The sequence below is a fragment of the Doryrhamphus excisus genome, linkage group LG2, assembly GCF_037039965.1.
Source record: "Doryrhamphus excisus strain RoL-2023G ecotype Guam linkage group LG2, RoL_Dexc_Guam_v1.1, whole genome shotgun sequence".
In the NCBI taxonomy this organism is placed as follows: Eukaryota; Metazoa; Chordata; class Actinopteri; order Syngnathiformes; family Syngnathidae; genus Doryrhamphus; species Doryrhamphus excisus.
This window is the reverse complement of record NC_136358.1, coordinates 7584070-7596804: the sequence shown is the minus strand read 5'-3', so window position 1 is coordinate 7596804 and position 12735 is coordinate 7584070. Positions and strand designations below refer to the sequence as shown.

Genomic DNA, 12735 nt, shown 5'->3' with positions numbered 1-12735 from the left:
CAAGAATTAATGCACCATTTTCAACCAGAAAGGATGATTACTGTAAAAAGATGCCCAGTCCCATATTTTGTCACAGTAGTTTTCTTCAAAGTAATGGACAAAATATAGTCCTGTTTTGTTCTTGTGAACCGAATATGGTATTGTCCCTCATTCATCATGGTTAATTTGTTCCAGACCTTCCAGAGCAATAAGTGAATTTCCGCAAAGAAAGATTCAATATTGAACATGCATCAGATTACAATTGAGTGCATCACATAATCAGTTCACAGTTCCACATGTCCAAAAGGAGTAGGAAGAAGCAAAGCTTATTAAATCCTACCCCTCCATCTGGTACTTTTACAATCAGTAACTGTTGCATTTGTTCACTTCCTGCTTTCCTAATATAGTTTAAGTTTATTTTTTTAATTTTTACATTTTTTATTTTTTTGTACGAGGTGTGCATTGTTTGAGTTCCTTACTCAATCCATTCCATAGTTTGATTCCACATACTGAAATGCTATGGCTTTTTAACATAGTCCTAGCATATAAGTGTTTCAAATTTAGTTCTTCCCTGAGATCATATTTGTCCTGACATTTTTAGGTAATTGGTTGTTTTTAGCCTTATGCATTTTAGCTGTTTGAAGATTAACTATATCAGCAAGTTTAAGTATTTGTGAGTTTAGAAATAAGGAGTTAGTATGTTCTCTGTAGGCGGCATTATGAATTATCCTTACTGACCTTTTTTGCAGTACATTTAGCGAGTGAAGATTGCTTTTATAGTTATTACCCCATATTTCCACACAATAAGTAAGATATGGTAGAACCAGAGAGCAGTAAAGAGTGTGGAGTGATTTCTGATTGAGAACAAATTTTGCTTTGTTCAATATTGAAATATAATAATAAAATATTATATTTTATTATTAAGGAACTGAATATTTTCGTCATTAGTCATTTCTAAATACGGGTTTTCACAACGTTATTAAAGCCCCGTATAAATGAAATAACACCCCAATAGTCAATTTTACACTCTGCTCTCCAATTTTCTTATTCTAATTGAAGTGGGGGCTGCACGGTGAGGGAGTTTGCAGGGAGTTATGTGGAGCATGCAGGCCACATAGCTAGGAGACCCGTGTTTGATTCCACCCTCTGGCAAGTTTGTGTGGAGTTTGCATGCTCTCCCCATGCATGCGTCGGTTTTCTTCAGGTACCCTGGTTAATTGGTGACTCCAAATTGTCCATAGGTATGAATGTGAGTGTGAATAGTTGTTTGTCTATATGTGCCCTGTGATTGGCTGGCCACCAGTCCAGGATGTACCCAGCCTCTCGCCCGAAGACAGCTGGGATAGGCTCCAGCACGCCTGCGACCCTCGTGAGGATAAGCGGTAGAAAATGAATGAATAATTGAAGTGGGGGAAAAAGGACCAAGAAGTCAAAAACTTACCACCTCCAATGAAGAGCAGAATGAGAGCAGAACCTTTTTTCGATTTGATCTCGGCCATCGCATGCTGACTTGGCCCTGGTGGCTCAGCCTCCATGCAGTGTGAAAGGTCATAGGTAAAGGTCTCTAAGCATTACTGATGCCTTGTGACCAGAATACTACATATAAACTTGTCTTTCGATATGTTTTAACTACTAATGGGTCACAGTAAACAGTGATCATTAGTTTTTGAAAAAAATAGTGAGGGAAGACTGTGTACCTTTCCACATCTATTATTTTGACCTATGCATTCTGTTGTCATCTATTATAGAAAACTGTACAGTTTTGCCTTTTTTAGTGGTGCTTTCACCACATCCGCTGAAAAATTCAAGGGTTCTGTTGAAAACGTGCAAGGATATGTTCCTATTAGTTGCAGGAATGTATTTTGGTATGCCATTCCCCGGCAGGCTAATGGTTTGACGGTCTATAGATGCACACGGGTTGTTAATAATGCATGCAATGTGCTCGAGGCTTAATAAAGCCTTACTAAAAAGGTGTACTGTAGGTATTTGGTTTACAGTAATATGGTCTTCTATAGATGTGACATCCTCGCAGAAACATGGCATGCTATAAAGAGGACATATTTGCAGTACATGAGAAAAGGGAATGGAAAATCTAGTTCTCTCATATGGTCAACATGGTTGCATTGTATATTTAATTGTGATGAGGTCATTGTAAATAATACCAACAACATTTTAAAGCTGTTCGATGTTGACCAGTTGATACTTCAAATGAAGCCATTAAGAGGTTGTCTACAGCCACAGTTGTTAATGTCAATGTTGTTTAACCCTATTCACACTTGAATTGTGATGATCTGAACTGCATATCGAGTGTTTTTCTGTCTGTTCTAGTAATGAAGCAGACAGTCGTTACGGCATGTGCTCCGCAATCCTGTCATTCTCTCAGATTCCATTTCAAGCTTGCTGACAAGCTGTCCAGCAGACATCTTCATCCCTGATGGCGAGATAGGCAGATGATTGGCAGCAGGGGCGAAAGATGGCTGAGAGAGGAGGCGGGAGTGCCGTCTGTTTTTTATTTTTTGTTAATCACATAAAGTTATTGCGAGTCCATTTCATTTGGAACTTTTACGTAAACAGCTTTATTCTTAAATGTTGATTAACATGAGAGGGTTTAATGGGCATATTGATCGTCTTGATTAGTCTCATCAGCCGGCTCATTTTGCACACTTAAGCATTTATTGAATGTCACAAAGTGAGAGATTAGATTCCTCTTTGTAAAAAAAAAAAATAAAAATAAAATTGCAGGAGCTAATTGGCCCATTTCGGAGGCGCGCATTTCGTCTCTGGTGATTTAGTCGGGGACCCCTGTGGAGAGCGCATCGGCCATGGGGGTCTTTGCTGTGTGTGGGGGGGAACAGCTGCTTGATTGCAAATCAACCGCTATTGTTGCCTGTATTGCGCTGCTGTACATGCCAGCGGCATCCTAGGAAAGATCCTAGAGATTTTTTTAGCTTTTTGAGATATGTTTTAATAACAGGGGTGTGACAGTGCATGTATTCCAAATACGATTTTTCTACACAGATAATTCGGTGCACTACAGAGTCATATCAAGCTCCATATTGATTGATGGACAGGAAGAAAAACTGCCCATCAAACACAGTACAGCTCAGCCTTTGGCGGGCAAAAGTCATGGCTTAGCAATAGTGCTGAGGAGAAACCAGAGCTTGAAAGGCCTTTTCTGTCACTGAGGTACCCTGGTTGGGAATTACAAAGATGTTGGGGAATAGGGCGACAATGTCAATGTGACTGGGCTCCACATTACATGCAAGCCTCCTGCCAGGGCAGCTGATAACAGAGGAGGAGAACAAGAGGATGTTGCTTCAACACAGCAATGGGTGGCCAACTTTCTGTAATCAAAGGGTGTGGGTGTGGATGCCAACAACATTGATACAGGCATACATCCAAAATAAACCATACCATTTTGCATGCCAAATTGATCGTAAACCGGTGTGAAGTGTATTGCATGCGGGTGTTGCATATCAAGGTGTGACTCGTTCACATGAATGGGTTGACATACAGTGAAGAAAATAAGTATTTGAACACCCTGCTATTTTGCTATTTCTCCCACTTAGAAATCATGGAGGGGTCTGAAATTTTCATCGTAGGTGCATGTCCACTGTGAGAGAGATAAACTAAAAAGAAAAATCCAGAAATCACAATGCATGATTTTTTAACAATTTATTTGTGTGATACAGCTGCAAATAAGTATTTGAACACCTGTGTATCATCTAGAATTCTGACCCTGAAAGACCTGTTAGTCTGCCCATTAGAAGTCCACCTGCACTCCATGTATCATCCTGAATCAGATGCACCTGTTTGAGGTCGTTAGCTGCATAAAGACACCTGTCCACCCCATACAATCAGTAAGACTTTAACTTGTAACATGGCGAAGACCAAAGAGCTGTCCAAAGACACCAGAGACAAAATTGTACACCTCCACAAGGCTGGAAAGGGCTACGGAGCAATTACCAAGCAGCTTGGTGAAAAAAGGTCCACTGTTGGAGCTATCATTAGAAAATGGAAGAAGCTAAACATGACGGTCAATCTCAATCGGAGTGGAGCCCCATGCAAGATATCACCTCGTGGGGTCTCAATGATTCTAAGAAAGGTGAGGAATCAGCCCAGAACTACACGACAGGACTTGGTCAATGACCTGAAAAGAGCTGGGACCACCGTTTCCAAGGTTACTGTAGGTAATACACTAAGACGTCATGATGTGAAATCATGCATGGCACGAAAGGTTCCCCTGCTTAAACCAGCACATGTCAAGGCCCGTCTTAAGTTTGCATATGACCATTTGGATGATACAGAGGAGTCATGGGAGAAAGTTTTATGGTCAGATGAGACCAAAATAGAACTTTTTGGTCATAATTCCAATAAGCGTGTTTGGAGGAAGAAGAATGAAGAGTACAATCCGAAGAACACCATCCCTACTGTGAAGCATGGGGGTGGTAGCATCATGCTTTGGGGGTGTTTTTCTGCACATGGGACAGGACGAGTGCACTGCATTAAAGAGAGGATGACTGGGGCCGTGTATTGTGAGATTTTGGGGAACAACCTCCTTCCCTCTGTCAGAGCATTGAAGATGGGTCGTGGCTGGGTCTTCCAACACGACAACGACCCGAAGCACACAGCCAGGAAAACCAAGGAGTGGCTCCGTAAGAAGCATATCAAGGTTCTAGCATGGCCCAGCCAGTCTCCAGACCTGAACCCAATCGAAAATCTTTGGAGGGAGCTCAAACTCCGTGTTTCTCAGCGACAGCCCAGAAACCTGACTGATCTAGAGAAGATCTGTGTGGAGGAGTGGGCCAAGATCCCTCCTGCAGTGTGTGCAAACCTGGTGAAAAACTACAGGAAACGTTTGACCTCTGTAATAGCAAACAAAGGCTACTGTACCAAATATTAACATTCATTTTCTCAGGTGTTCAAATACTTATTAGCAGCTGTATCACACAAATAAATTGTTAAAAAATCATGCATTGTGATTTCTGGATTTTTCTTTTTAGTTTATCTCTCTCACAGTGGACATGCACCTACGATGAAAATTTCAGACCCCTCCATGATTTCTAAGTGGGAGAAATAGCAAAATAGCAGGGTGTTCAAATACTTATTTTCTTCACTGTAGGTGAGGAGTTGGGGGAGTTCTCAAGTGATTTCTGTAGCCTGTCTGATCTTCCTTGTGAATTTCCGTTAATAATGCCGAAAGCAACTTCCCTCTCCCACACTGCCTGTGCCTTTGTTTTTCCTGTTTATGCCTTCTTCCTACTTTTTTTGCATTCTCTTAAATATGGACTTACTGTACTTGGAGTTCATCATCTTGCAAATTGATGAGCCCTGCTGTTGTGTGGCGTTATCAGGGACAAAGCATGACCAAATAATACCACAACCTCTTCACGGATACGGGAAGTAGACCATTTCTGCTCATGAATTGCATGCCACGTGCATAAACAGTGCACAAACTGTGTGTAAACTAGTTACAACCTTTTCAGGCAATTTACATAACACACATTTACACTTGCAAAATGTGTGCAAGTGTAAACACCACAGTTTTACTTTCATTGTTCCACAAACCTTAAAAGAAACCTTGTAAGGTGTATTTTCTGAATAAGGGTTATGAGACACCAGACTCACGAGACGATGCATGAAATTGGGTCCATGAGAGGAGATTTTAACATTAATTTTCATTACAATGAAATGACTTTAATGACTTTTTAGTCATAAAACAAAGCAGGTGCATTTTTAAATGTTTATTGTCCCAAAAATTGACGCTCAAAGATATTGAAAAAGATATTGTCAACATTATTTGAAAGCAAATTGTTATCATCCATCTACCCATCCATCCATTTTCCATGCCACTTATCCTCATTAGGGTCACGGGGGTATGCTGGAGCCTATTCCAGGGGTACACCCTGGACTGGTTGCACTCTTATGATAATATATGATAATAATACAGCTCAGTTTTTCTAATATCTACTTTCTTTGTCTATTTATGTCAGGGCTGTGCAGCTGCCTTTTGATAGTTATAATAAATACATCACATTATGCCTTTATGTTTTTAAATGTTATTTCTGTAAAGGCCCGGGTGCCACAAAGGTGACACCCATGCTTGTTTCACCAGGAAGGCGACGTAGAACAGGGTGGTACGGGAGTGGGACTCACTCCCGCTACCTCATCTTTGTTGATGGATTGTATTTGATTTCCGAATCAATGCATGACTCAGCATGACACACTTAAAATTTGCCGCTCAGCTGAATACAAGCGTCAATAGAACCGCTCGGTGATTAGATACCCCTTACTGTAGCCAAATGAACCAAACCGTGACCATCAAACCCCCAAAATGAAGCACGTACCGAACCGTAATTATGGCATACCGTGACACCGCTAATGCTTATAGAGTCACATTAATTCATCCATAATTCAAACTCCTTAGTGATATGAGGTGGAGCGGTTGGGAAATCAAGTGGGCCTCTTAAGAAGATGACTGTGATTACTACAAATGTGCTTATTAGAGTGGGGACACAGGGAACAAGGTGGAAATGAACAAGCACTCAGAGGCCAACAAAATGACGGACATGACATTTTCCATAAAAGCGCAACAATCCAGGGACGTGGCACAGAAGCGCTTTGTGATTTATTTCCCACCCCCCGTCACAAAGAAAACATTTCACCGAAAAGAGTGGATTGGAGTTTAAATAACAAATGCACTCTCTCTCTTTGCCTCTTTGTGCTGCACGACCGGTTTCCGCCCGCCAGAGATGATGACTATTCAGCCGCTGCTATTAGTGCTTTATTCTCTCAGGGAGGAGGGTTTTCTTTTAAAAGGCCGCGGCGAAAAGTCATGTTTTAAAGTGTGTCCAAATTGTTTATTTTGACACAGAAGCAGCAAAAAGAGGTACACCGAGAGGCAGTGCAAGAGTGAATAGCGTCTTTGTGCTCCTCGCATCCTTTCCCTTTTTTTTTTTTTTATTGGCGCTACATCCGCTCCTTCACAGGCATCACGCACAGTTGGCGGAAAAATTAGCATATTCATGAGCGGAATACAGTGGAAACTTTGGGGCGACGAGTGGTGTGCTGGATTTGTTTTTCTCTGTGTGAGCATGTTTGTTGCAGAGCAACAAAGAGTGAGCGAGAGAGAGAGAACAGAAACAGATGGCACGATGACTTTGAAAATCCAAAATTAGGTATGTTTGCATGAACTTCATGCTCATTGGATATGTAATTCGCACAGTCAGACGCTCATGAAAGACAATGTTTGGGTTTGGAGCAAGGGTAGAGTGCTAAAGTGGAATCCATTCAAAAGGCTTTTTTATTTTCAAAAGTACACGTCTAATTTTGTACAAAAGTAGTGCACAGGCCGACCCGTGCTAGGCTACTTCACTCCAGGCCCGTAGGTGGCAGTAGTGTAGTAGCTTTACAGAGTGAAAAAAATGCACTCAAATTTAATGGACTAATAGATTAATTTTGTTTTAGTAATTTCATTTTTTTGTTATTAAAGATGTTTCAGGGTCCAGATAACGCAATGTGATGTTTTTGTGATGCTGTTTTACAGACATGGCGCGTCGTTGGTGTACGCTGGAGGGTGGCTTTTTGAGTTATTACGAGAGCGTGAACAGCACGTCGGCGGTCGGCAGGGTGGCCGTCACCGACGTGGTCAGCCTGGCCATCAGCAACACAGAGACAATGACTGGGGCGGGGTAGGAGCACTCACACTGTCTCAATGATGATGATAATAATAATCATTAGAGTTCGTCGATATGGACCTAAGCATGTATTGCAATATTTTTGGCATGTGTCACAAAATGATTATATACAATTTTGAATAATAAGGTAAAACCCTAACCCATATAATTAAATACACTTGTCTGAAATTGTAAAGAACATTTATTGATTTATTTACTGTGCAATTTAGTACAAGTGTATTTAGTGTCTACCATAATACTGTAGATCAGTGCCAAGTATTTAGAATTCAAGTATACAGTTTATTAGCAACTGCAAATTACAAAACAGTAATGCAGCTAAATATTGTTGTTTTCGAATAAGTATAAAGGCATTATGTCTTTGGCTAAATAGGTTTTGACTCGGTAGGTGTAGATGTGCAAGCTGACTTTGTCTCACCCGTTGTGACAACTCCACGTGTTTGTGCTTGAGATGTTTGAACCAATTTGTCACCTTTGCAAACTTTGTATTAATGGTCTCTTGCTCCACCTCTGCTCTATTGAAACCAAACCACATCCATATTACAGTACCTTACCGTATTCGCTTTTCCTCCGCATTCAGCTTTGCCCTCAGCCATGCCCAAACACAGGAAATACAAGTCATTGACTATCATTCATACTATTATTAATTTTCGCCCACTCCTCCATACAGATCTTCTCCAGAGCCTTCAGGTTTGGGGGCAACATGGACTTTCAGCTCCCTCCATAGATTTTCTATTGGGTTCAGATCTTGAGACTGGTTAGGCCACTCCAGGACCTTGAGATGCTTCTAACAGAGCCACTCCTTAATTGCCTTGGCTGTGTGTTTTGGGTCGTTGTCATTCTGGAAGACCCAGCCACCACCCATCTTCAGGGTGGTTGTCAGGAAGGATGTTGTCAGCCAAGATCTGACAATACATGCCCCCATCCATGCTCCCCTCAATACAGTGCAGTCATCCTGTCCCCGTGACAGAAAAGCATCCCCAAAGAATGATGTTTCCACCTCCGTGTTTCACGTTTGGGATGGTGTTCTTGGGGTTGTACTCATCCTTCTTCTTCCTCCAAACACAGCGAGTTGAGTTTAGACCAAAAAGTTACATGTTTTTGTCATCCGATCACATGACCTTCTCCCATTCCTCCTCTGGATCATCCAGATGGTCATTGGCATACTTCAGATGGGCCTGGACATGCACTGGCTTGAGCAGCGGGACCTTTCGTGCGCTGTAGGATTTTAATCCATGATTGCGTAATGTCATACTGATGGTTTTCTTTGAGACTGTGGTTCCAGCTCTCTTCAGGTCATTGACCAGGTCTTGCCGTGTAGTTCTGGGCTGATCCCCCACCTTCCTCATGATCATTGATGTCCCACTGGATGGGATCTTGCATATACGTAGTCCCAGAACAAGGGAGATTGACTGTCATGTTGACTTCTTCCATTTTCCAATAATCGCTCCAACAGCTGTTACCTTCACACCAAGCTGCTTGCTTATTTTCCTGTAGCCTTGTGCAGGTCTACAATTTTATCCCTAATGTCCTTACACAGCTCTTTGGTCATGGCCATTGTGTAGATCGGTAGTGTATCAAATACTTCTTCTCCCAACTGTATATAATAATAATGATTATTATCATTATTAATAATATATTATTATTGATGCAGATGATGATGATTATTATTGTTATTATTTTATAATTGGCTGGTGACGAGTCCAGGGTGTACCCCAGAGTGCCTCTTGCCCGAAGACAGCTGGGATAGGCTCCAGTGTACCCGTGACCCGAGTGAAGACAAGTGCTATAGAAAATTGAAGGATGAATAATAATAATAATATAATAATGATAAAAATAAATAATAATGATAATGATAATTCAACTATAACAATAATGATAATATCACAATGATAATAATAATCGGCATCATCATCCCACATTTGCATTTCTCCCTACACTTAGACCTGCTCACACATTTAAATGCTTATTTCCCCGAGCAGCTTATGCAGCTTTTAAACATTTATTTTCATTTATTGGACTGCAGCAGAATTGACTGCCTATGTAAATGATGCATTACCGAGCATCAAACTCAAGTAAACACAGTCTTCTGTGTCATTTTTCTCCCCGCAAACGCGTGTCGCATTTGCATAGTTCTCACTTGCGCATGATTCACTTTAACGTTGACCTATCAGCGTTTTTACGAGCGCCGTATTTCCTGTTTACTTTGGCAAACGGCATCGAAACTAAAAGTGTGCTGCCTCGCCAAACACCCAGTCGCATTACCATTCAGTTAAAAAGTTGGTCCCACTGCAAACTTTTAATTATTTCTCCTGGAAGTGTTGCAGACTCACAAAAGAAGAACAAAGAGATGTCTCCAGCCTTTCCTGTTCACCCTCGGCCATCCTGGCTCTATCAGTGTGTGTGTGTGTGTGTGATAATAGTGTTTGATGAAAGCGTGAGCCAGCCACCTTAATGACAGTGACAGCTGGTTTTATTTGTGAATGTTCATCTGGCCCAGCTCAAAGTAGAACTCCACTAATGATGTAAAGTCATCACAGGTTACAACACTAACACGGCTCAAACACATTAAAAGTGACACGTGCCATTTAGAGCCAACATGGCCGTCACAGGTCACAGCGTCACCCTGCTAAGGCTATTATGTCTCTTTACGAGCTTCACTCCCTCTTACTTTTCCCACTATGGTCCTCGCACCGTGAGAGAGAGTGGGTCTGCCGTTCATGAATATTAACGTATGCAGATGACACGCTCCCAGCGGCGGCCTATCGGCGTGTTGCAGAAAGGCGTCCATTAAACACAGCGTTTAGGTCATTTTAGCACGGCAGAGGACACTGTGAATTAAAGCAAACCTTCTATGAATATTACAAATCCACTTCACTGCCACCGAGGCATAGGAAGCATGTCGTCCACTGATAACTTTGCAGACATTTTTTTTTTTTTGCCCCAGAGCCTTTGTGACCTTCAAACTCTTGAAAACCTTGGAAATCAAACCTCTCTGTTGCACTTTTTGCTGCTTCACTCAATTTCTCACATCATGGGAGCTGTGTGGCTAACTGCATGGTTTTTGTATTCCAGAAAGGTTTTGACAGAATAGGCATGTAGGCAATAGGAATAAGTATTAGAATACACACACACTGCAAAAACTGAAATTGAAGCGAGATTAAAAACAGGCTTACTGGCATGAATGAGCCTGGTGCGGAAGAACTACTGCTAGGCCCTCACTCAGGTCAGACATCAGCGACCTTTGACCTCACAAGTGCCTGAAATTTAACACTTCAAAGTATCCAAGATTACATCAATGTAAAATATACTTTGACTGTAGATTAGTTTTTACTTTAATTATTTACAAAAAATATTTAAAAGTAAAATAATTTGCAATATAACTTAAAGGGAAGCTTTTATGCTGATTTATTGTACTTTGTATTGAGTTGTGGACTCCTATAGAGCAGCAAACACATGATAACCCACACAGAAAGCTTTTTAGATGTTTCAGATTTTGCACCTCTATCTGCAGTGTTTCCATGAACGTCTTGCTTTTGACCCAAATGGTATGTTTAATTTACTCCAGCCCTGGCCCTCCTCCAGATATGCCCACTCCCAACACTCCAGAAGACTTTTGAATACGTAGGTCTGTGTTTACTGAGTGCAGGCAATCTGCAGCCCATATAAGGAAGTCCGGATCACATTAACGTCAGTATAACTCTGTGTTAGAAAAAAACTCTGAAACGTGGGCAATACCTTCTGAAACTTCCTTCTGGGATCATTTCCAAATGCACAAACCTCATTATCTGATGCCTTGGCATCGTTTAATATGAGCATGCAACATTGAAACAACATTTATAGGTCAGAAAAGTGGAAAAAGCATAATAAGTCCACTTTAATAGAATACGATTTTACCAGCAAATTCTTTTGCTCAGATTTTAGTACCTATTACTTATGATAGATGAATACGTAAGGTCCAACAGTGATTATTATGATTATTGATTTCAGATGTAATCTTTCCGTCACCACTGCAAACCATATTAAATAAAAACATATATTCATGCTTGCAGACCCATCGCTGTTTGGACATTCGCTGTGAATAAAATTGCATAAACGGACCCTACTCAATTTTAATTGAAGACCTCTGGCGTAGAGCTTTCTAATCAAACACATCAAAGCCTGGCTGTGTGTATATCTTGCTTTATGCACTGGGGTACAGAAAATGACCTTCCCCAAACTTTTACCACTTTATTTAAAGGTTACAATGCTCCAAAATGTCTTATAAGGATGACTAGGCTTCAAAGACAACATCAAAACTAATCTCAATAAGATCCATGTCAGACTGGATAACTGGGAGAACATCGCATTGGACAGGCACTTATTGGAGTGAAGTCGTGCATAAAGGAGCAGCTGCTCATGAGTCGGAATGCTGCTAAGACTATGCGACAACTACGGAAAGGTTGACATAAAAAGGGCCCAATCCCACTACACGTAGTCGCTTTGCCCTGCCTGCACTGCTGCAAAAAATCCAAAAGGAACAGAGGACAGCAATGTTTTTGTTTTGATGATCTGAAAACATTTAAGTGTGGAAAAACAAACAAACACTTTTTCACACCAATGTGCATTCTGTGTGTTTAGGAAGGTTTAATCAACATGGCATATATGGAGCATTCTTAAAATGCCATTCAAACATGCAGCTTTTGTCCTCCACGTTGTCTCGATTCCGCATGGCAGCATATGACCATTAGTATTGACATCAACACCCCCCCCACCTTTAACAAGCACACCTGCTGAGGAGGCGGCACAGGGGTCGCGGCGGAGCAGGCAAACACCCGTGTCTTGCATGTTCTCCATGTGGGAGAGAAAGTGACTACACACACCCCTGCAACTTGCCACTTTACGATTACTAGAGTGTGACCTTTGCACCGCTAAACGGGGAATAAAAGTTGCCTTTTTTTGTGTGGGGTAATACTGCTTTTGCCTGAATCATGTGGACAAAATCATGGGACGGGCCTTGTAATGAATAATTAATCAGTCAGGGCTTGGCACTTAGTTCTGGATGGATCTTAATAATTTATCA

At 41.3% G+C, this 12735-nt stretch overlaps 1 protein-coding gene across 5 annotated transcripts in view; it reads left to right on the top strand.

Annotated features, from left to right (window-relative positions):
* arap2 (ArfGAP with RhoGAP domain, ankyrin repeat and PH domain 2) overlaps positions 1 to 12735 on the top strand; it is an 85192-nt gene that overhangs the window by 49141 nt on the left and 23316 nt on the right. For all 5 annotated transcript variants that reach the window (XM_078796877.1, XM_078796878.1, XM_058069128.2 and 2 more), the window contains exon 16: positions 7526 to 7670. In XM_078796877.1, the coding sequence (XP_078653003.1) occupies positions 7526 to 7670 (145 nt within the window). The remainder of the gene's footprint in view (positions 1 to 7525; positions 7671 to 12735) is intronic.